General features: G+C 39.4%; 3 protein-coding genes across 11 annotated transcripts in view; 2 read left to right on the top strand and 1 right to left on the bottom strand.

The window, feature by feature from the left end:
* The window catches only part of BLTP3A (bridge-like lipid transfer protein family member 3A), a 59,499-nt gene extending 51,725 nt beyond the window's left edge, over positions 1–7,774 (top strand). The window contains exons 18-21 of the mRNA XM_039856179.1: positions 1,423–1,685; positions 2,114–2,222; positions 2,349–2,455; positions 2,874–7,774. Coding sequence (XP_039712113.1) covers positions 1,423–1,685; positions 2,114–2,222; positions 2,349–2,455; positions 2,874–2,999 — 605 coding nt within the window. The 3' untranslated portion in view covers positions 3,000–7,774. The remainder of the gene's footprint in view (positions 1–1,422; positions 1,686–2,113; positions 2,223–2,348; positions 2,456–2,873) is intronic.
* On the bottom strand, positions 551–14,593 carry TAF11 (TATA-box binding protein associated factor 11). Of its 5 annotated transcripts, none has more exons than XM_039856204.1 (6): positions 14,425–14,593; positions 13,137–13,921; positions 11,214–11,362; positions 9,761–9,848; positions 9,328–9,424; positions 551–1,762 (listed from the first exon to the last, which is right to left on the bottom strand). In XM_039856204.1, the coding sequence occupies exons 2-6, from the start codon at positions 13,395–13,397 to the stop codon at positions 1,680–1,682; spliced, it is 678 nt and encodes a 225-aa protein (XP_039712138.1). In that variant the 5' UTR covers positions 13,398–13,921; positions 14,425–14,593; the 3' UTR covers positions 551–1,679. The 5 variants fall into 5 exon arrangements, with proteins under 5 accessions (XP_039712138.1, XP_039712137.1, XP_039712139.1 ...); XM_039856206.1 differs by lacking the exon at positions 551–1,762 and adding an exon at positions 8,666–9,048 and having other exon boundaries at positions 14,425–14,588; XM_039856203.1 differs by lacking the exons at positions 551–1,762; positions 14,425–14,593 and adding an exon at positions 7,992–8,659 and having other exon boundaries at positions 13,137–13,894.
* Positions 14,594–14,696: 103 nt separating this feature from the next.
* ANKS1A (ankyrin repeat and sterile alpha motif domain containing 1A) overlaps positions 14,697–21,821 on the top strand; it is a 172,594-nt gene continuing 165,469 nt past the window's right edge. For 2 of the 5 annotated variants that reach the window (XM_039856183.1, XM_039856182.1), the window contains exon 1: positions 14,726–15,035. In XM_039856183.1, coding sequence (XP_039712117.1) covers positions 14,842–15,035 — 194 coding nt within the window. In that variant the 5' untranslated portion in view covers positions 14,726–14,841. Of the gene's footprint in view, positions 15,036–21,821 lie in introns of all 5 variants that reach the window. The other 3 variants (XM_039856184.1, XM_039856181.1, XM_039856185.1) reach the window with 3 other exon arrangements.

Genomic DNA, 21,821 nt, shown 5'->3' with positions numbered 1-21,821 from the left:
TGCTAACATCAAACTACATCTGACCAAGGAGCGTCTGTCTTTCAGATTAAGTTCTTTGATGTGAATTATCATCTATACTTTAAATGATGACAGGAAAAATCTGGACTTGCTTCATTTAAAAAAAATTATCTTTTAAAATATTGAGTAGATACTAAAGAATATTTATAAAATATATGTATAAAATAGTAACAGTACAATGAACTCAAGTACCTACCACCTAGTTTAATAAATAGTTTTAACTTTGAAGCCCCTGGGAACCCCTCTCCTGAACTTTCTTCTGCCTCTCATCCGTCAAAGGGAGTCATGAGAGCCTGAATTTTGTGTTTATCATTCTCTTGCTTTACTTTACAATTCTTCCACATGTTTATATCAATGTATTATTTACCTTCGTAGGTTTTCAGTTTTTAAAAATAGAATTATAGTTTGTATTCTTTCATGATTTGCTACTTTCAAGTAATGTGATATTCTTCAGATTCTTCCAGGTTGTTGAGTTAGCTATAATTTATTTATTTTCACTACTATATAATATTCTATTATATAAATATACTGCTTTTTCCTTTTTAAAAAACAGCTTTATTGAGGTATAATTTGCATACTTTGAGATACACTCATTGTAAATGTACAATTTGATAAATTTTAGTACGTTTACAGAGTTGTGCAACCATCACCATCACCCCTAAAATATCCCTTGTGCCCATTACTATATTTATTTCTTCAGTCCATTCTAAACAGACATTTGGTTGTTTCTAGTTTTTTTGGTATTTCAAATAGTGTTGCCTTGAACATTTTTGTACCTATCTCCTAGTATATATATTGGAGAGTTTCTCCAGGGTTATATTCCTGAAGGTATAATTTCTAGGTCATTAGAGTAGGTCTAGCTTTAACTGTACTAGATAATGCTAATTTGTTTTCCAAAATGGTTGTACTAAGTTGCAGTTATGTAAGTATGTAAGTTCCCTATCCTTGGCTATACCTAAGATTATTCTTATATGGAATTTTAAGGAGATTAGCATAGATCCTGCTTGGCTTTATCAGATACTTGGCTTTATATGAGAAGACCAAGACTTGAAGAAAGGAGGAGACGTTCAAATTTAGCAGAGTTGAGAGTTCTATGTTTTAGAGGTTTTCCTTGGCCATTAGCAGACCAGTTTTTTTATTGGTCCTTAACGTCCCTTCCACCATGGGCATTATAGCAAAGTAGCTAAGCCCATTGTCTTTGCATTTAGGCTGCCTGAATTCTGTACTTGCTACTGACAGCTGTATAACTTTGGGCATGTTAATCTCTGTGCTTAGTTCCTTCATCTCTAAGATGGGAATGATGATAATACTTTTGGCATAAGTTGTTATAAATATTAAATACATGTAAAGTGTTTAACAGTCCCTGACTGTTAGTTAATATGTTTTCCTTCTGTCTTCTCAAAGATACAAGCTTTCAGGAATCCTCAACTTTGAAGACTGGCCCCATTAGGCCAGCAGTGGGCCTTCGCTTTGAGGTGGGGCCTGGTGCAGCTGTTCATTCCCCACTGGCCACAAAGAATGGCTTCCTGCATTTGCTTCTCCAAGGCTGTGACCTTGAGCTGCTCACTTCGGTGCTCAATGGCCTCGGGCCCTTCTTGGAGGATGAGGAGATTCCAGAGGTAGTTCCCATGCAAATTGAGCTCTTGAACTCCAGAATCACCTTAAAGGTGAGAGGAACTTTTGTTTTTTACCTTATTAGGCAAGGAAATCTGGCAGTGACAGCTGTTAGCTTCTTGCCTTGTCACTGTAAAAGATATTGAGGATCAAGTGAGGAAATGCAAATTAGCATTCTTTGTCAACCTTATGGTAGTTACATAAATATGTATTGCTGTCAAAAAATCCTGGGTTCAAGTCAAGAGACCTTCTCTCTAGCCCTAATCTTATCTTTGGCATGAAGCATGATTGTGCAATCCCATTAGTTTATCTGATCCTTATTTCACCATCTCTAGAATGGGAGGGACTCAGTTATGCCTCCTACATCTTGAAAGAGTATGGATAAACAATGCCATAAAAGGGTTTCAGACTGAATGGTAGAAGCATGGCTTGTTACTCTAAGCTGATTGGGGGCATCATGTGGTTTTCCTCTTTCTTGTAGGATGATATCCCCCCCATCTATCCAACGTCTCCAGGCCCTATCCCCATCACTCTGGCCATGGAGCATGTTGTGCTGAAGCGAAGTGATGATGGTGTGTTCCATATAGGTGGTGAGTTGAGCTTGTTAGCCTCCTGGCTTCTCTGCCTTTTTTCTCCTGTAAGAGAATAGGTAACAACTAGGAATTGTCTGCATGTTGGTAGCAGCTTATCATTAAGAACCTTTGTTTTTTTTCCAGCTGCTGCTCATGATAGACCATCATCTGAAGTACATAAAAGTGAGAAGAGACAGCCCCTAAAAGAACAGGTGTTTTTGGTGCCCACAGGGGAGGCTTTTGGACAGCAGGTGAGGACCTAACCAAACAGCACCTTTCCCATAAACCCTTAGGAGCTATAATCACAGAAACTGGTAAAACTCAGAGGGCTGAAAAAGTTGCTTACTGTGCACAGCTGGTTTGTTTGGGCTCCTGTCACCTAGCAGCAGCTTCTAGAAGTACTGAATAGAGGATATAAATTAGGTGCTAGAGGTGAATGGTTGCTGATCACATGTTCCACCTATTGCTGTCCCTGTAACTGATGAACTCTGAAGATGGGATTAGGCTCTTAGAAAAGATCTAGTTGGGTTCTCTTGATCATCGACCAAATTTGTGGATTTTTCTGCTCGAATTGTTCTAATTTGTTCCCTTACCGAGAGGTTTTTTTTTTTTTTTTTTTGCAAGGTAGCTACCTTATTCATTAACTGTGAATTGCTTATTGTTCCTTAGGTGAAAGAACTGCCTACCCTACAAAAGGAACTTATAGAAACCAAACAAGCATTGGCCAATGCCAACCAGGATAAAGAAAAACTTCTTCAGGAGATTAGGAAATATAACCCCCTCTTTGAGCTCTGATAGCAGTGGATTAACCATCTGTGCCAAGGAGAGTGGAGATCACCAGCAATAGCACCACCTATGTGACAGAAGGCACCCTCCAGTGTTGAATAAGTTGGCTAAGGATGTCAGAGGGTCTGAGGAGTGCTCACTTCACTCCTTGTGGTGTCCTTTGTGTTAGTGTTCTAACTTGGATGGAAGACAGGGCAAAGCATGATAATATTCGAGGAAATTGGGGACAGCTTTGTGTGTTGCTTGGGCATCATGTCTTGCCTGTGTATAGCCTTTTCGTCCTCTGCATACTAGGTGGATTCTTCTCCACTATAGGGCCATTTCACCGCCTGGTTTTATGACAGACATTTGCTTCCTCCACAACCTGTGTGAATAAGGGAAAGTACCCATCTTTTCAGTCACCCACAGAGCCACCAAAGAGTCTATATCTCAGAGCTTCCTGTAGCAGATCTGAAAAGTCTTGGCCTAACTCTGGCCATAGTAGTAAAGTAAAACAAGGACTAGCCAGCAAGGTGGGAGCCAGGAGAGGCACAAGAATAAGGGAGACCAGGACCCTGCCTTTTTCGGAAAGGGAACTGAGCTCATATCATCTTGGCTGATACTACAATCAGATTTTTCTGGGTTAAGTTTCCTTCCTTTTATGCTTTCATCACTGTGATGCTATGGCGAAAGTAAACAACAGTAGTGGCTCAGTTGTATCACCTTTCCCTTCTATAACACAATTTATTTGATTTTCTTTTAACTTCAAGTATTTGAATTTTTTTTTAATTTCAAGTATTTATTTGAAATTTAAATCAAGGAAAAAACATCCACTCTGAGCTAGGTTGGAGGCATGATGTGGTGGGGATTAATAGGGCAGCTTGATTCTGAGCCTCTGTTGTCTGCCTAGAGTCCTGTCTCTTTTCCATAGCTGCACCTCAGGTTATTTCCTCTGTCTCCCTGGAATCCCTGGCACATCTGCTTTCCAAGCACTACAACTTTGTACCAGCACACTCCTTAGCACTTGGTGGTTTGGGAGCTGAAAATGTGTTTTAAACTGTAACATAGACATCTCAGTCTCTTGCCTCTCACCCTGCTCTACCACTGTGGCTTTTAAAAATCATGTAATTTTGACTTAAGACAAAACAAGAAACCTTCAACCTAGGTAGGTTTTGCCCCTGCCCTATAAAAAAGCGATTTCCCCCTTCTTTCCTTCCTACCTAATTCTTCCCTAACATTCTACCTTTATCCATACAGTTCTGTTGATATACATCAAGCTTTGTTGATTAGGCAGAAGTTAATCGGCCAACTCACCTTGAAATGGCAAAATGGTAAACTAGTGATTTAGTAGTGTCAGTAAAATCCTAATCACACATGACCTATTGAAGGAAAAATAAAATGGTTTTCCTTTATGGGAAATCATTCCCGACTTATATGTTATAGTTTTTTGAGGATAAAAAGAAACATGCATTCAAGAAGGAACAAGATCTAATTTGTTCAAACTTTTAAAGAACTTTTGTCAAGTTCCTCACTAAGGCAATTTTAAAAGCACCAGTTACTATGAGATTATGAGACCATTTTGTCATGCTTAGGAAACAACTTAGAATAAACATCTTTCTGGAGAGAATGTTAATGGGAAGTTTCTTCCTGGCTGATGCTTGCTTTAACTTTATTTAAGATTTTTATAAATAACTTGAAAGTAGGAAGTGACAGTGCAATCAAATGTTACTGCTTCCAGCCATTGAAAGGTGAACCAGAGAGACTTGAAAAAACAGAACAAAACAAAAAAATAACCCAAATTGCAAAGGAGCTACAAGCCGGACTGTAAACACTCAGGAAAGTGACAGGTGAGATTAGGTGTAGGTAAGTGTAAAGTAATGCACTTATGGACATATCAGCAGCTGACGAGACAGTGAGCTCTGTTAGAACTCAGGAAAGAAATCTAAGTATTGCTGAGAGGGAGAAGGTGTGAATGTGCTGCTGTGGCCAAAAGTTCAGCTGCATCATCAAGAAGGACACCAGGAGACAACAGAGAAAACGGGACCTCATACACAACCGTGGTAATGTCTTAAATTATCTGCACACTTCTGGAGACCTTATTTACAAAATATATGAAGGGAGGAAAGGTCCAGAGAACAGCAAAAATTATCAGGGGTGTGGGGTGTGGAGGTGGCTGGGTGAAGGTACTTAGATGAGGATACATGTTTAAAATATTGACTCCAATTCTGGAAAGATGAAAGCTGAGGATAGTGTCAAATAAATATCCAGTCATGAGGAAGGACATATTCACCAGGTCCTGAAACTAGCTCTGGGGTTTTACCTTGCTGCCTTAGGTAAAAGAAAGCACTTCTCATAGCAAATCAGAAACTTATGGAGCTCACTGTCCAAGAAGTGCTAGCAGAAACTGCATGGGTACAGAAGGTTTAAGAAGAGTCCTTGTATGATTTGGGCCTTCCAAAGGGAATTATAGACATCTAGGGCTACTTTTGGTGAAATGCAACTGAGGGTAATTGTGCCTCTCCACAAGCTCCCCCTTAATGCTGCTTTCAAAGGCAGAGTGGTGAAAATGGATCATTGGCCCTCTCAGGCCTGGCATTTCTAAAATTCTTGGAAGGGTAGGAGGAATATCCAATAGCTGGAAACTGGAATTATTCAACCTTAGGATCACCTGAATTGGTTTAAAATCATACAGATTTTCTTCTCTTCCTTTCCTTCCTGACCACCATATCCCTCTGGCATCCTCCATGCAAAGAACATATTTAATAGGCATTGCCTGGTACACCTTCACCTTAAACTTGTGCTTGGTGAGAGGCAAGAGAAACAAATCCAGGAAGCACCAAGACTAACCCCTTTAACAACCAGAGCTCAGGTTTCTGGGCTCTTTGGAGCTCTTGTCCATATGACAAATGGAGCCTTAGAATTTCAAACTTCCATTATATGGCAGCTTTGGCCATTATGTCTTGAAATCCTCAGGAAGTATGGCAGAGGTCATTGCCCCATGGAATTTTAGTAAAAATCATCTTGTATAATAATACTAATATTCAATGGGGAAGGAAGATTTTTTTCATAATGAAGATATATGAACTGGTTGGTTGTCCTCAAGATAAATGTAAAGGAAAAAAATGAAAGGAAAAGAGAGTAGTGTCAACTCCTTTGGACTGATTATGATTTCTGCCTTGGAACTCTAAGACTCTGTGAACAAGAAATAACAATACCTCAAGAAAATGTCCCTCAAAGACTTCAGCCACTGCACATCACCATTTCAGCTGTGAAACATTTACAACTATATCATCTGTGATTGTCAAGATTTCCTATTTACATTAATGTACTGGAGATATGCTTTAGTGCATATGGACTGGTTTAAATCTCTTAGCTGAGCTGCAGGGATGGTTATCAATCTCAGATTGTATTTTCAACTCACTGGAATAATTAACCTAGTTTCTTTGACTTAAGGCAGAAGGCATGGAATCTGTTCTTGTGATGGCTGCTTTTTGCTGTATGTTTAATCTGACCCTGATTTTGCCATGGGCCTCTACCTTTAGGTACCATTTTTCGTGGTTCTAAAAGGGGTGGTTCCTGTGTATGGAATATACAAGGGGGCCACACCACCCCTCACATACCCCATAACTTAAATGCTTCCATTTAACCTATTTACATTAGATTCTCCTTAGGCTAGGTCAGGAGGGTAGTGGAAAGAAAGTAGTTTGAAGTATTGCCATAGTGATATGGGAACTTTCCACTTCAAATCTTTACACTAAGGGTTTGTTTATTTTTTTTCTCTCCCTATTTAATACTTGCCTAAACTTCTAAAATCAATTATACTAACAAACTATGGAAACAACTGAACATTACAGCACAAGCTAGTAGGATAACACCTGGTTATTTGAGAACTGCAAAAGCTGTGTCATTGTCTTTCGATTTACCATGGTCATTATTAAGTGTATCAAGATTCTGGTATGATTTACTATCTTTTCACCTAGATCTATGGCTTCCCCCACTTCCTGCTAGTATAGGAATATTCCTGTTCACCTCCGGGTAGGTATGGATAGTAGCTATTGTTGAATGGGGATTATTTTCCTCATCGCTTACAACAGAAAAGTTGAAACATTCTTAGATAATCTTAGACTGTGAGATTTTGCTAAGTGGCCAGACTTCAGCTGTGAACTTTCTTGTTATTTATGTTTCAGCCTTTTCCAATATCTCAAATTACAATATAGTTCCTGTAACTGTTAAAAAAAAAAAAAATCCTGTTAGAGCTGAGATCGTCTGCTTTTGTCATCCCCTCTCCCCCACCCCCTCCCTAGTTTATTCATTTTTTGGTCAAGATATAGCGTGAGTCTTAACAGCATTTCTTTGTGTGGAATGCCCCACTTAAGTGTCTTCTCCACTGGCTAAGTACATGTTTAAAGCCATGAGTTTTAATGTAAGATACTAAAAATCAGATTTGTCCAACTTTGTAAGTCCAAGCTGTTTCCCCCACTGAGGGTGCTAAACAGAATTGGAATCTTTAAGACATGCTCAGGAAAGCTTCAAAAAAGAACACCTTCTAAACCCTTCTTCCTGACACTGAATGGAAGGAAGAATTCTTGAGGATTGCCAATGAATACTGTAGCCTTATTACTGCTAATCACTGTCAATAAAAGGTCACTCCATTCCCTCTATTTGAGGAAAACAATGAGAATGTATCTGATGAATGAATACTGGTCAGTATTGGGAAATTTTAATGTTGCAATATCTAATCAAACCTTGAGTGTACTGGTTCTGTGAACCACATGAAAAAAGCAAATTAAACTTATTAAACAGTATTGGTTGTGGTATATCTGTTTATAGGAATCTGAAGTTTATGGGCTTTTATATTGTTTTTAAGTGCTTTAAGTACTCTTACGAGATAAAAGTTTAATAGCTCTAGGAGAAAATGGGAAGAGCTCAAGTTTTCACAAAAATCCCAAGACCAGTTATATTCTGACACCAGAAAAAGAATTAACTTCCCTCATTCTAACCACATACGACAATGAATACACATACAAGTTAGAAAACAGTTTAATGATCATCCACCAACATCCATAGGAGAATCTTAAATGTTTACAGGGACAAACTATTCCACTGCTATTGCTATCACCACGCCTTCATGTTAGAGTTTCACAAGTCAAGTTTCTGGTCATTTCATCTACTTAAACCCAGATGTATGAAACAACCTAAGTCATAGCAACTTCAGGCTTCAATATGAAACCGTCAAGGTTCCCTTGGAAAGGTTTTGTCTGTAAGCAGCTCCCCTGTCCAGAAGATGCTTAAGGCGTATGTACCTTTCTTCTTCCAGCAGGCCAAGAAACAATTAAATGCCTCAAAATGCCCTAAGAGGTCCAAATATTTAATCGAGGCAAGTATAAAACAGGCTACATGCCTTCTAGGTGTGATGAGTATCAGAGTTTTGAGAAGACATTAAAATCATCATGGAATCCTTGGAGGACAGATTCTAAAGCACCAGTACAGAAAGTCTCATGCAATCTGAAGTCTGTCCTTCAGTACTTCCTTCAGTACCGGGGCTTTCTAGGCTTTGGTCTAGAAGAAGATGATTTTTTTGTGCTTCGAGTTAGGTATTTGCCCCTTCGACTTTAACCTCCGAACAGCCTCCCTCATATGTTTGGGTTGTAGTGGTGGCATTTCTCCCCACTTCTCACACACATCCAGTGCTAAACAGAGGGCAAGGAGAAATTTTCATTATCACACCAGAGGTTATTAATCACAATCCTCTTGAGTCCTATAATCCTTATTAACTCATTATTGCTAAGGAAATAAATCAAGACATTTTCCCTTCTTAAGAGAATGCTATGAAATATATTGTGTTGGCTTTAGTATAATATTCCACATCAGGCTTTATCATAGGCAACAGTTAAAAACATATCTTCTGCTTAAAAAAAAAATTTAATCGGCTAGAGATTAGCAGTGGGCAGCAGCCAGGATCTCTCTACCCCCAGGACGGGGGTAGTTCCTAGGGGTCATAACATCAAGGATAACTCCTCACTATACCAGCGATTGCTTTTCTTGTATCTTCACTTTTGGCAGTAGAAATGAGCAAAGTCCATTGGAGAAAAATACAAAATTTGTTTCTGTTACCTGGGCTAATGTCAGGAATCAGGAAGGGAGTTTTCCTAGATATTTCCTTGCCTCCCAGTATGGAAACTTTCAAGGAATAATGGTCATGTTCTACCCAATACAAGGCTCCCACCTTGGTCAACTTCTAGTGTAAATGGAAACTACCACAGGTGTCTTATTAAGCACCTCAGTATAGATATTCTTGAAAATAAGACCATCACAGCTTTTATGGTATAAAGCCAGTATTTATACCAACACCACTCACCTTCTTCTACTACTTCCCCGACGAAAACCTTGGAAATACCAGACATAGCAATAACAACATTCTGAGACACAGAGGTGCCAGTGATGGACTGGATCAGCTTGAAAGAAGGACAAAGACTCTTGTGATTAAGGTAGTCAAGGATTGGCTTTAGAAACATAGTACTCATAAGAGATTTGCACTGAAAAAGCATTTACTAAAGGTTGAATACTGAAACTGAGACGATTAAAGATTTGGGTACATAACAACCTGTTTGTCCAGACCCTATCCCTGGAATACAAAACCACAAATGATCAGATTATTGAGGGGCATGTTATTTTAATTTTTCCCCCTAAATGATCCACCAACTTCCAAATGCCAATGGACACAACTCTTGAATCTAGGCTAGTTCAGTTTTCATAGCTGATGGAAATGAAGTGTGATAGGTCATCCTTACCCTTTTAATGGCTGCCTTGGGGAAAGCTGACCGGCGATACATTTCATAACGGTTCAGCTGCTCCTCAGAAAAAGAAGAAACCAGGATTCTAGGCAAAGATTCAGGTAATTATGCTTAAGATATATTATTACGTCAATAATATCAAGTCTCAGGCAATTAAAAATGCATTTTCATGGAGTCAATAGTATTAGGCTTAGTGATCGTGAGGAATGAAGATAAAATATTTCAACTCTTAAGTAACCTGAGAATGAGTGAAACATAAGTTCCTTTCTTCATTAAGGACAAAAACAACAATGTTGGGTCACTGTATCATACCATATAGATTGTGTTTTCAGCATTAGGCTTTCTCTCACTATAATGCTACTTTATTACACATTATAGCAAAAATTTAATATATAAATTTATATTCATACCGGTAGTTTTCAACATTAACATTATAAATAAAAAGATGGCCATATCAGTATTAGAAAATGAGCAAAGGACATGAGAAATGGCCAAAATAGAGGAAAAAATTAACCTTCACTATTAAATTAAAATGATAAACTTAAATGAGATAACATTTTTCATAAACCAGATAGGCAAATATTAAAAAGAATGGTATTAATGAGAATGGGAAGACAAACATATGTGCTGGTAGAGAGTGAAATGGAACAACCTTTTTGGAGAAGAATTTGGAATTATGTATGAAAATTCTTTGAAAATATTCATACTATTTGAACTAGCAATTACACTTCTAGTTTATTTTAGGAATCAAACGGACAAGTATACAAAGATGTGCTCAAAGATATTCATCATAATATCAAAAGAAAAAAACCCAAAACACCAGAACAGCTGCAGGGATTGTTTAAATTATGGTTCATCCATGTAATGGAATACAATGCAGCCATTAAAAATGATGATTTATGGGCATATTTACTGACATGAAAATATTTAGCAATACATATCAAACAAAAAAAATCTGAAAAGGTATATACTCTAATACATACCCTAGGTAAACTATGAGTGCTGGATTATGGGTAATTTTCTATTTTTCTGTATTCTCTGAATTATTTGTAATGAGGTCAAAATACTTTTATAATCAGAAAACATAATGAAGCTATTTCCATTTTGAAGAAAATTATGACCTAGATATATAATTATTGACATGGAACACATTCACCATAAATAATGTGAAAAAAAAAAGGTTACAAACAGTATTTAATATTTTTGAAAATTTTAATTTAATTTATAGGTATATATGTATAGAAAATATCTTGGAGAATATACATCAAAATATTAAGTGTTTACCTTGGTGGTGGTATTTTCTTTTTACTTATTTATATTTTGTGATATAATGATGTATTAATTGCTTTATTTTCTTTTCAGTTAAAAAAATGAAGGTCAAGAAAAATTTATTAACTTTGTGTGGTCAAGTTAGAGACTTACAATGGGAAAAGATCAGAAAGTGACTTACTGCATCTTTTGAATTTCATCTTCATCCACTTTCTGCTTCTTTTCTTTCTTTTCTTTAGTATCTATTTTTAGTTTTTTGGCTGCAGGAGTAAGTAATGATGAGTCTTCCCTTTCAACTGCTGTTAAATCTGAGATGTCCTGACTCTTGAGCTGAGAAAATGAAAGAAACACTACTATATATTTGGCTTACTTTCCAGACTTGAGCAAGGTAAGAAGACATGATTCTCATTACAACACCACAAATCCACTTATCCAGTAGTTTTTTGGTTCCAGGCACTGGCTGTACCATCAAGTGTAAGATACACTATCTCTCTTAAAGAAGTTTCTAGCCCAGTTGTGGAAAAACAAACAAACAAACAAACAGCTAAATAATCAAGTCTTCCAGTTTAGCTGTGATTATAGCTCCAATATCTGGTTACAAATGCAATGAAATGCCAAGGATCATGAAAACCTCTCTCCCCTGAGCCCACTCTCCTGACCTCATTCTTTGGAGGGGATGTCAGAAAAGTCCTCCCCATTTAGCCAGCATTTCTACCTCTAAATCTATAAATCTCTTTATTGGTGATGATTCCATGTGGAAAGAATGTTAAAAAGGAGGCATCTTCTCATCAAAACGGTGTTTCTTTGAATTTGGAGCATTTAAGTGAGCTTCTCCCACATGTAGTGCTCTTTTCTTCCATTTATGTTTTATAAACATTAATTCATCAACATTTACATTTATTCATATTAACTCATTATCCCTACATTCTTCTGATTTATTTTGTTATTTTTCTGGTTTCTTGAGTTGGGTGCTTATTTTCAATATCTCCTGCTTGTTAATAAAAATATGTAAGGCTACAAATTTTTCTTTAAATAAAGTTTTGGTCAAACCCCATTGGATATGACATATTCTCTCTGTTAATTTCTTTAATCCAAGGGCTATTTAGAAAACAGTTTAAAATGTCCAGGTGTTAGTTTTTTGGAGAGAGCGGGAGGTAGAAGTTTTTTGTTGTTAATTTCAAGTTTACTACACTGTACTAACAGGATGCGGCCTATTTTGATTTCTACTTTTAAGAATTTGTTTTTTCTTGTGGTCTGGTATATGATCAATTTTTAAAAGTGTTTCAGAGGCATCAAAAAATAATTTTATCTTCTGTTGGGTGCAAATTTCTGTATGTAGTGAACTCTTGATTGGACTAAGTTAACTATTATTCAAATCTTTTTGTCTTTGAGATCTGTTTTAAAGATTCCTTTTTAAAATAGTTTAGTCACATGTTCTCTTTTTCTAAAAGTTCTTTATATATTTGGATGTAACTTTATGCTCTTAAAGGCTCTTTCTATGTAATCCAATGTCCTTCCCCATGATCTCTTTAAGTCTCTTACTTATGGCTCTAAGACCCCTAAGATTCTATCTTTAGAAATGGAAACCAGAGAATGTTGAGATTCTGGTCCCCTGGCTAATGCTCAGCTAGGCAACACTGCTGAGCTTTTGAGGTGGCACAACTGGTGGGTTTGGTGTGTTTAAGCTAGAGACCCTTGGACATTAACACTCAGGTCACTGGTAGCAGTTAAATGTCCCAAGAGGGTATGGGTGTGACTAAACCAGTAACTCCCTCAAAGTCTCCCTTTAACGACTCTGAATAATAACAAAATTATGCTTAAGCAATATCTAAGAGAAATCACATTGCGGTGAAAGGGACACTAGGAATCCCAGGTTCTAGCTCTTGCACTCGCAGTGCGATATCGTATCCCAGTTTCTTCATCAGGAAAACTAAGAAGCTATTTAAAATTTCCTTAGAAGTAGCTTCAATAACTAAGGGCAGGGATTAAAATATTAACCCTGTCCTTCGGTCTCCGAACCAGCACTATAGTTTTGTCTCCTTCCTACCAGCTACCAGCCACCGCGACTGCAGATCTAGAGGAAGTCCCAGTGAGTTCGAATTACCAGTTTGGGAGGGATCAACCAGGGAGCTGGTCGAGTAGCCAGTAACACAATCTCGGAGTACTCCAGCCTCATCAGCACATCTCTTCCTACCTCGCCTTCCTCAGCCGCAGCTTCTTTCAAGTCCCCATCTCCGTCCCCGTCAGTTTCCTCCGGGATTCCGTCGGTGTCGGTAGCCTCAGGACCCCCGGGAGCAGCAGCCGTCTCATCGGACTCCCCTGTCTCTCCACTTTTATCAGTGGGCGACTCGCAGGCATTATCCATCGCCGCGAGAAGGGAGAGGAGATCGCGGTGCTGTCACTCTCAGGAGCTCGGGACCGCGCGCGGAACAGCAGCCCAGGAGCTTACTTCCTGCTGTCGCGCTGCGATGACATCATCCCTACCTCTCTTCGGAGGGTCATTTGAGGCGCGCTTCGAAGACTTCAGGGTTCCGTTTTAACTCTGGTTTGGTGGCAGTGGGTAGAGGGAAAATTGAGGGTACGGAGTTTAGATTTTCCATCCTGGAGAATTACCTTTTGTAAAGGAGCGCCGTGTTGTTTATTGAAGGACTTCTTTTTTCTTCTTGCCTTTCTAAAAACGCAATGTCAGTTAACTCATTCCTTAATCCGTTTTCCTCAGAGTAAAGTTTGGGGACGGGAGGAAACTCAGTTCTGTGGTATGCTCGCATCGTGAGACGTGGCTGTCTCGTAAACTTTCAGGCGAGGATTCAGCCTCGTACGGTTCAGTTACAAAATTAAGAGACCGCGCGGGTTTGAATTGCCAGCATTTCTCTTCAGTTCCTCAAGCACCTTAAAAAAAAGTCGTATAGCTTGAACAATCCATTTATTTATCCAATCCATTTATTCACTCCATAACTGTTGAGCGCATACTTCGAGCAAGAAAAAGTGCTAGTACCAGAAATAAAACACATAGTTTATACCCAATGAAAGGATTTTTTAAATTCACCAGTACTCAAGGTCGGGATCGGTTTTATAAGCCCTACTTTTCATGTCAGTTGGTTTAATCTCATCAAAAGTAAGAGGAAACAAATCGTACCGGAGAGAGATCTTTCCTTTGTCTCACTTTAGGAGCCATTTCAGGGATTTAGAGCATGAAGAGCAGGGGATATTTCTATTTAAAAACTTTCCTCTCTTCCCTCATTGAGGTAAAGAGCATTTTATTCACCTTTGTATCACTAGGTCCCCACACCCATTACGTATTTAATTTATGCGTGCTGACAGAATGGACTAGGAAATGTAGATGCGCGTTACCGTATTTCTCCCTTTGTTTCTCTATTGCCTGGATAAATTACCGTATTTCTTGTCCTGTGGGCTCCCAAACCTTTGGAGAAGGAGCGCACCTCGTGAGGCGCATACAGGTGGGCTCCGTTTATTCCTTTACACCTATACAGCAGGTGCCCACACGGCGCTTTCCTTTTGCCCTGGAGGCCCATCTCTGCATAGTGAGGGCCACTTGACGCAGACCACAGCCACCTGCGCTGCCCGCCGAGCCCCGCCCAAATAGGTGGGCAAGGGGGCGGGGCACGGGGCGCGGTGACGCGTGACGCCGGATCCCGGAAGTGACGCAATTGTGGGGGGGCGACGGGGGGAGGGGGGTGGTGTCCCCGGCCAGTTTGGGGGGTGCGTTGCCCGGAGACGGAAAGTTTGGGAGCCGAAGCGGGCTCGGCTGCGGCCCCGGGAAGGGGCCCCAGCGGGCAGTGGCCCTGGGGATGGGGAAGGAGCAGGAGCTGCTGGAAGCGGCCCGCACCGGGCACCTCCCGGCCGTGGAGAAGCTGCTGTCCGGGAAGCGGCTCTCTTCAGGCTTCGGGGGCGGCGGCGGCGGCGGTGGCGGCTCTGGGGGCGGCAGCGGCGGCGGCGGCGGCGGCCTCGGTTCCTCGAGTCATACCCTCTCCAGTCTGCTCAGGTGGGTAACGCGCCGGGGCCAGGCAGCCGCCTGGAGACCTCTCTCTCTCCCTCTCGACTCTCTTGGGTCCGTAGAGAGATCGAGACTTCTGAGACCCAGGCAGAATGAGTTTTCGGGGTACCCCGGGGCGAGGGCGGGCGGCCCACAGGGCAAGGGACGCCAGTGCGGGTCCGAGCTGGGCTCTGCTCGTCTCGCCTCCTGACCCGGCTGCGAGGAATGGTGGGAGTTCCCAGGTGGCAGCCTCCGCCGCATGGCACAGCCCGGCTTCACTCTCGCCCGCTATAGGTGCCAATTGTGGTATCTAACAAGCCACTTTAGAGCAATATATATATGTTAACAAATGCATTTTGTAACCTCCTTCACCTCCTGCAGAAACTCCCACGCTTTGCAGAATCTCGCGGCTCTCCTAGAGGAAATTATCTTGAGTCCCTTCTTTTGGGAACTTGGAATCTACTAGGCTCTGCAGGACCTGGCTTTTGTTGTTTATGTTAAAATTGTCTCTGGATTTATCACGTCTAAAGTACTCTTTGAGCCCCACTTGTGCTCGAAGCTCAAATTCTAGTTCTATATAGTGAACCTCATTGGATTAGTCTGTTAAGTGGCATATGCAGGATTCATTGGAGGTTTATTCACGAAGAAATAAAGCTTTAGGAAGACTTGTTTAGGAAACCGAGGGATCCTTTAAATTTTTCCAAGGTCTGTTGTTAAACACTTGGATCTGAGCTGTAATGATTGAGAGGAAAAAGTCACTTGTGTGGCTTGGAGAGAGGATTGTCAGTGTGAGTAAAATGTGTTGGTTCAGCAGCACTTTCATAGCCCGTTTTCTTTTCCTTCCGTGTTCTTTTGAGGTTTTTAAGAAGTGGAAGTTCGTTTAGAAATGGCTTGGTTTGCTTTTGTTCCCCATTAGTTTATGTAACTTAAATTTGGGTGAGTTGAGCTTGGCCCAAGGAATCCTAAGGCGCTAATAAATTGTTAGATATTAAGCACTGAATAGGAACCCAACTCTATACAGGAAGATTTTAAAAAGCAGTATAAGAGAAGAACTCTTTCTAGGAGTTCTTTTGGGGAGGCAAACACCAGTACTGTTGGCTGCAATTCTGCAGCCCCTAGAACAGTGCCGTCACATAGTTGGTATTCAGGATTTGTTGAATAAATAAAAGTGTCAGAGGACGGTAAATTTCTAAATAAACTAATGATGCTACTCACCATAATTGTTAGTTCAGCGGTAAGACAGTACTTTGGGATGAGATGGCGATCAAGGTTTCCAGAAGGAGAGGGACTAAAGCTGACTTTGAAGGAAGTGAGGATTTGGGTAGGTGAAGTAGAGCGAGAGTGTTCCAGGTAGGCACACCATGATCAGAGGCACAGAAGTGGGAAAGGACACTTACTTGGTGCCAGTGAGACACTAGAACTTCTTGCCAGGGAGCCTTGAATGTTTGGGCACGATTAAGGGAAATAATGGATGGATACACTGCCATCTTTCAGAGTGAATTAGTCTTTCTCATGTTTATATTCCACATTCCTAGATTAGTGCCTGACAACTCACAGGTGTTGAATAAACGTACTTTGAGTGCATGAATTGGGTTTTGAATCTTACCTGGATTACTTTGATATTTTTGTACTTCTGATGTCCGAGATGAGAGAAAGACTATACAAGTTCAGAGGTGCCTGTCTCCCATGAGTTGAATGATGTAGCATTTGGAGGTTTGCCAGAGATACCTTAACCCCTAGTATATCCTGCTGAAGTGAGAAACTTTCACATATCTTCTGCTTTCAAGTACAAGTTAGGTTACTCTTAGTGAGCTCACTCAGACATTGTTGAAATTTTGCTGAGAATTTAGCTGCCTGTAGTTAAACAAGACTAGGAAATCTTTGTTCGGCACAATTTTCACCTTGAGCCTCATGCTGATATGTCCAGTCTGCCATAAAGTGTCGATGGTGGTGTCAACATTCCCTTGCGTAAGACAGCTGACTCCTGACTTGCTCCTGTGTCTGACAGAGACGGTAGATGGCCCAAGAGCTGTCCCAGCCTCTCATCCCTGTGACTCCTAGGGGCAGGGAGGATCTGCAGGCACTTGTTACACTCACTAGGTGTGTCATTAATTAGAGGTGACTCTGGTTCAACCTAGTGAAAGATTTCTGAGCAAATGAGACCATGTGTTTAAAAAACCCCTAAGTCAGCATGTCCTGCCTTTTAAGTTTGAAAATAGTGGGTGTGGGTCCACTATTTTCACACTCCCCACCTCAAGGACATTGGGTTATTTAACAAGAGCTGCAGAATCATAGTTTCAGCCTTGGCCCTTGCATTAGCTGCCATAGCCTACTCCCACTAGTACTGCCAAATGTGGCCTACATTTGTCCAGCTGCTTGAGTGACCAAGTAAAGCTCTCAGGAATAGGAGCTCATAGCTATAGTGGATATAAATGTTTCAAACCACATGTGTAATTGTCTATTCATCTAGTCATCTATTTATGACTCCTACCCCCCTGCCCCGACCACAATTCCACAAAAGCTTTGTGCTTATTCTTAAACTGTAAAATGTTTACACTCACCCTAACCCTTTTTTCTTAACTGCTTGCGCTTAGGTCTTAACTTCTTAAAGCCCTAATGACCCTAATACACACAGATCTCTCAAGCTTCTACTTATTTGGAACCCATCATCTGTAGTATACAGTAGCTAGTCGACTTACACTTTGCTTGCCTAGCTTTCACAGTTTGTTGCTTTGGCCTGTCAGTATAACGTTTATATAAAGTAACCCTTTGCAGTTGAGAACACACCTGAGAGTCAGAACGTCAGCAAAGAAGACTTTTTGACTAAAAAAAGAAGTTGTTATAAATGTCATTTCCTTCTGACCTTCCCTTATTTACTGTACATTCAGAGGCAGTATAAATAGTATTATGCTTAAGGCCACTTGTGCTGGAGTCAGACTGCCTGGATTCACATTCCACTGCCACCACTGACTATCTGCTTGACCTTATATAAATGACTCAACCAGTTTGAACCTCAATTTCTGCATCTGTAAAATGGGGATAATATTATCTGCCTTATAGGTATTGTCTTAGATAATGCGTGTAAGAAACTTACCACAATTTCTAGTACATTGTAAGTACTCACTGTTAGCCATCCTCAGTTCAGTTCAGCACGTGCAATTTTGCCATGCTACATCTGCTATGTGCAAAGTACCATGCTAGACATATTTTAAATAGTGTTCTTTCACACTTGGGTATCTATTTTCCAAGCCATGGCAGATTAGAAAGCGTGAATAATGGAGAGGACCTGTCACATTAATGCCTTAAAAGAACAAGCAATAGAAGCTAGAAAGCATAGCTATCTAAAATGTCTAGTCCTACAGAGGTTCTGGATAGCAGGGATTTTACTTTATATAATAGTGTCTCATGTTCTGATTGTGGAACAGATGCAGGCCTTCAGTCTATGGCTTGGACAGGTACTGTATAAAGGTCTTTTTAACTCATGGTATATTTCAGCCCTGAGTATATAGCAGGCACTCAAATTCACATGTGATGGAGAATTTGATGTTTATAGTTATAATGAAACTACTGATTTCCAGGAAAGTAACTTCTGTATGAGAATACAGTAAGATCTGGGTTAAAAGTGAATTCTGTCAACCGAAGAATAGAAAGATCTGAGAAAAGGAAATGTTAAAATAAAATGACATATATTAACTGTAAATTAACTATAAATCGAGTTATGAGCTAAATACTGATGTATGTGTATGTGCATATATGTGAATGATGTAAAGTGAAATGCACTCCTGAGGGTCCAGAAGCACAGAGAAACTAAGCCAAAGGCCATAACTGAGGAGTAGGTTGTGTCATGGTTTAGGAAAAATCTGTACTTAATTTTTTGAAAATGAGAAGAGTGAATAAAAAAAAAAGCCAAGGAAGCTTGCTAGGGAACTCTGAAATTTTATAGACATTTATTTATATTTATACTTATTGTAGCAATAAATATGGCTATAAACTAGTTTTTGCTCCACCATTTGTAGTGGAGTTAGGGAGAAGACTATCCAAAAACAGCCATGAGTTTCCCAAAGATATGAAAAATTTCTGAAATAAGGAATGAAGAATGAAAATTTTTGAAGAATGGACCTCATTTGAGGAACACTAACAGGTTCTCTCAGATGTCAGAAGAGATGACAAGTTAGTTATTCATTAATTTTAAGAAAGATCTCTAATATTTATTTAAGGAATTCAGACTTAAAAAAATGATTAGCATAACCATTTTATTGAAATGGTCCTTTATTTACACACCTTCCCCCCAATGAACTTGTAACTTATATATGACATGACAGCTTTTTCTCATGCTGACCCTTTTCCTTTTGCCCTCCTACCATGCCAGATTTCTTTTTGAATGTGCCAATTTGAGCAAACCGATTTTAACATCCTAAGGAAGAAGGCAACACCAACCATGTAAAGATTATAGAATGGGAGGTGCTGGAAACAGGATCTCATGGACTTGTCTGATATAAGTTCCTGCTCTTCTAAGAGAATGCAAAAACAAAAACAACAAAGCAAAACACAGCTATCCATTAGGACAGCAGTTTTCTAGATCTTCCACTAAACCTCCTTAATTCATTAAAGTGGTTTTAAAGAGCTTCTTAAAATATTTCTTTTAAGTGTGATTTTATTGAGATGGCAGTCCTTTTCCTTTACTTTAGAATTGCTGTACATTTAGGCTTTCTCTAAAGCAGAATGTGGTCCCCCTATTAAAAACAAAACTGTAAAGCAAAAAAAATAGCATGCCTGGAAATGACTTCTTTGTGGTTATTTTATATCTGAAAATCTAGAAAGTGCCTAATCTTAAATCGAGTTAGGCATCTGCTTGTAGTAAAAGATGATTTAGCAGAAGATTGATAAGTTGGAGAGATCTCCCTTTTTTTGTATTCTCCAATTGAAGTTTAGTTTTTACTGTGTTAGTTACAAAAATTAGAGACAGGAAACAGTGAAACAATCTTGTGGTCTGAAGAATTTGATTTGTATCCAGTCAGCTTCAGCATGTTCACTCGTCCTAGGAGGTTATGATCCCAGTGAAAGTTGCATCCTTGGCCAGAAAAATCCCTTTGGAAGGATCCCCCACTCCACCTCACCCCACCCCCTTGGTTTGTTCACCCCAAACAGCTGTGAATTTTGGTTTGCAAAAAGGAAGTCAAGGCTATTTCTGCCTTAGTCTTCAGTAGGGAAAGTAAATCATTGGGCATTATATCCCAGAGATATCAAGGAAATCCCAAAAGAAGATAGTAGAGAGTTTGTTCTTGGAAACGTCAGACTCTCCTGTGGGTAGAAACTTGGTCTTTTCTGGAGAGCCCTCAGAAAATGTTCCCTACACTGATTTCCAAAAGATCCCTGGGAGATTTTCTGTGGTATAGAAAATTATATCGTTACAGTTGTATTACATCTTCAGATCACTTTGGTGTGGTTAGCGTTAATGGTAGTAATACTAGAAATTATATGGTACAGCTTCATATTTATCCTTTCTTAGTAATTTGTAGATCAAATTTGTTTAGTTTACAAATCAGAAAAGAGTTTTTAAAACAAGTTAGTTGTCTCAGCTTTACTTGTGATGTTATTACCACTATTAAAAACAGTGATGATCTAGGAAGCAGAACTGCCCCCTGGCTTGCTTGCTTACTTAGCATAGCCAATAAAAGTCAGATTCTGACCCAACTCTGCCTTGTGACTTAGGCAAGTCACATAACTTCTGTGAGTATCTGTGTCTTCATTTGTATAATGGGCCTGGGATAGTACATACCTCCTGAAGCAGCATCACATGAGCTAAAATGTATAAGACACATAATGCTTGGCCCATGCCAAGGGCTTGGTAAACCTCAGCTGCTAAAGTCATCTGATGACAGCCCAGTGCTTGCCACCATTAATGAATCGGAATGATAATCTTGTTTTTAAGGATATATTTTTTATTAATGTTGCCATTTTAAAATTTATAAAAATCGATAGCAGAGACTCCCAACCTTTTCAAATGATGAGTCCCATTTTTAAAAGTCTGACAATGGTAATGATGTCAGAACTTACAAACTGATACTGGCCCACAATCTCTGGTCTGAAACCTTGGGGTTTAGAATCCAGAATTTGGATTGTTGGAGGGTAATATTGAGCCTCTGGTGGGATCTAGGGCAACACTCTGAAACTTATTTCTGCAGCGAAATCTGTAAATATTTACAGTAAATGGGATAAATATGAAGCAGTTTCATATCAGTTTAGGTTTTGTACCTAAACAAGTTTGCTGCTAACTTTTGAATTTTCAGAGTTTTTTGGATTTCTGTATTGTAGGTAAGGGAATATGGACCTTGCCTTTAGGAAAAATGCTAGACACATAAAAACACAATGAAGAAAATAAAGTTATCTATAATTCACCACCTAAAGAAATTAACTGTTGTAATTTTGGTGTACATACTTTGGTCATTTTCCTATGTACACTTAAAAAAAAACCAGAAGTGACATTATTCTGTATATACTTTGTCTCAAATTCTCACTTAATATATTGTGAACACTTTTCTATTTTCTATTCTCCTCAACCTCATTTTAAGTGGTATTCCGCAGTGTGTATGAACTGTAATTTATTTAATCCCTTTCCCACCATATACATGAGTTTGTTTTTAGTTTTCTGTTATTGGAACAACACTGTGATGTATATACTTATAGATAAGTTTTTGCGCACACTCATGCTTATAACATTTTATATTCTCAGTAGGATAGGAGATGTAATTTGAGTATTCAACCATTGCAAATCAGCATGTGTGCAATTGAATA

Source organism: Pteropus medius, unplaced genomic scaffold (assembly GCF_902729225.1).
Source record: "Pteropus medius unplaced genomic scaffold, Ma_sr-lr_union100, whole genome shotgun sequence".
NCBI classification, from domain to species: Eukaryota; Metazoa; Chordata; class Mammalia; order Chiroptera; family Pteropodidae; genus Pteropus; species Pteropus medius.
The sequence above is the reverse complement of the archived record's forward strand: the minus strand, read 5'-3'. Positions and strand labels throughout refer to the sequence as shown.